A 1532-nucleotide genomic window follows, 5' to 3' on the forward strand; every position below is an offset into this window, starting at 1 on the left:
AATATCAGTAGCAGTTGAGTTTATCTCACTATTGCAGATAATTCTGGAATTTCCTTGGGTATCCTAAGTTTAATGTAAGTCAAAGAACTATTTAAAATTTCACATCAGTAATAACATTATAATTATATAGTCCCTTTCCTCTGTGGGTTCCTGTCTATTATTCTAACAACTAGAACATACACTTCCCAAGAGAATCTTTCTGGTTAAAGAAAGAAAATGTGTCTTTGAACCCAGGAGTTAAAAATTATGCTTCAATTTAACATCGTTTTAATTAATTTGTCTCAGAAATTTGAAATGACAGCCATCTATATAATAGAATCATTTACCAAAATCTTACCAAAACTCTTTCTACCATGTTTTCTCCAAAAATGAAATCAGAACTGCAGCTTTTAAAAGAGCACTTATCTTCATTTAGTTGACGTCTGAGGAAAAGAAATAAGCATTTGCTATTTTAAAAGTATGAATAAAACCATTTCAGATCATAGCAGGTGAAATAACCAGGTGAATTAATAGATTTATGTAAAGTACAAAAAAAATTTACTGGTAACTTTTCTTTATTTAAAGTTAAAGAGAAATGAAGGAAAAATTGAGATAGGTACTTCCAGAGGTGGATGACATTCCAAATATTTAATAACTATTACAGCACTGGTAGAGACCAGTCCAAACAGATTTTGTGCCAGTCACTGTACTGGCTGCATGACCAGCCAGGTGTGCTGTCCAGCCCTTACCTTTATGGTTTTCCAGTATAGCTTCCCCAATCTCTAATCTCCACTCTCCTCTTTCACAAGTGGCCAATGCTTTTAGCAGTCAGAAGTCACCAGGGCCAAAGCAAAGCTAACTGACTTCATAAGTTATACTTGAGTGTGCATTGGTTTAATCTTTTTTTCCCTCTCAGAAACTTTTTTTTTTTTTTTTAATTTAAAAGTGATTTGCATGATGAGAAACTCAGCGACATGCAGTCCTCTAGTCATAGGAAGATATGGTCAGGGTGCCTTCGTTTCCTCCTGAATGTGCACGGTAGGCAATTGCCAGTGCAGCTGGGGGAGCCCTAATCATGTAAGTCAGCTTATGTCCACAAATAGTCTTCATCTTCTCTCACATCAAACATTCCTTCATCACTGGTAATACTAGCAATATGAACTTTTTATACTGCTTTCCTTTTGATAATAAACAATGAATAATGCCAAAAATGGTAAAAGAAAAAAAAAAAGAATGTCACAGAAAGGAAAGGCTAATACACACATAATTAATGTCTAAATAAGTAAAAGTTTAACCATACCTTTTTGAACCGCTCTCACGCAAGTCAAAGAGACAATAAAGATTGTCTGATATTAACATTTAAATATCAGAGACATTTTGAACAGCATTTTAAACTTGTATTCTTTACAAAATCTCTTTCAAACAGAAATCTTGGCATTTTATTTGTATAGTGTCAGAAAATTATTTTCCCTAAATGGTTTTAATGATAAAAGAAAGCAAGAATGAAAGGCAACACTTCCATTTCCCCATTGTTAACGTACCCTACTGATGTA

The 1532-nt window shown here is 33.6% G+C and overlaps 1 protein-coding gene across 1 annotated transcript in view; it reads right to left on the reverse strand.

Moving 5' to 3' along the window:
• RANBP3L (RAN binding protein 3 like) overlaps nt 1-1532 on the reverse strand; it is a 62153-nt gene that overhangs the window by 16214 nt on the left and 44407 nt on the right. The window contains 1 exon segment of the mRNA XM_004385258.2: nt 338-422. Within this exon segment, the coding sequence (XP_004385315.1) occupies nt 338-422 (85 nt within the window).

Source organism: Trichechus manatus, unplaced genomic scaffold (genome assembly GCF_000243295.1).
Source record: "Trichechus manatus latirostris isolate Lorelei unplaced genomic scaffold, TriManLat1.0 scaffold00135, whole genome shotgun sequence".
In the NCBI taxonomy this organism is placed as follows: Eukaryota; Metazoa; Chordata; class Mammalia; order Sirenia; family Trichechidae; genus Trichechus; species Trichechus manatus.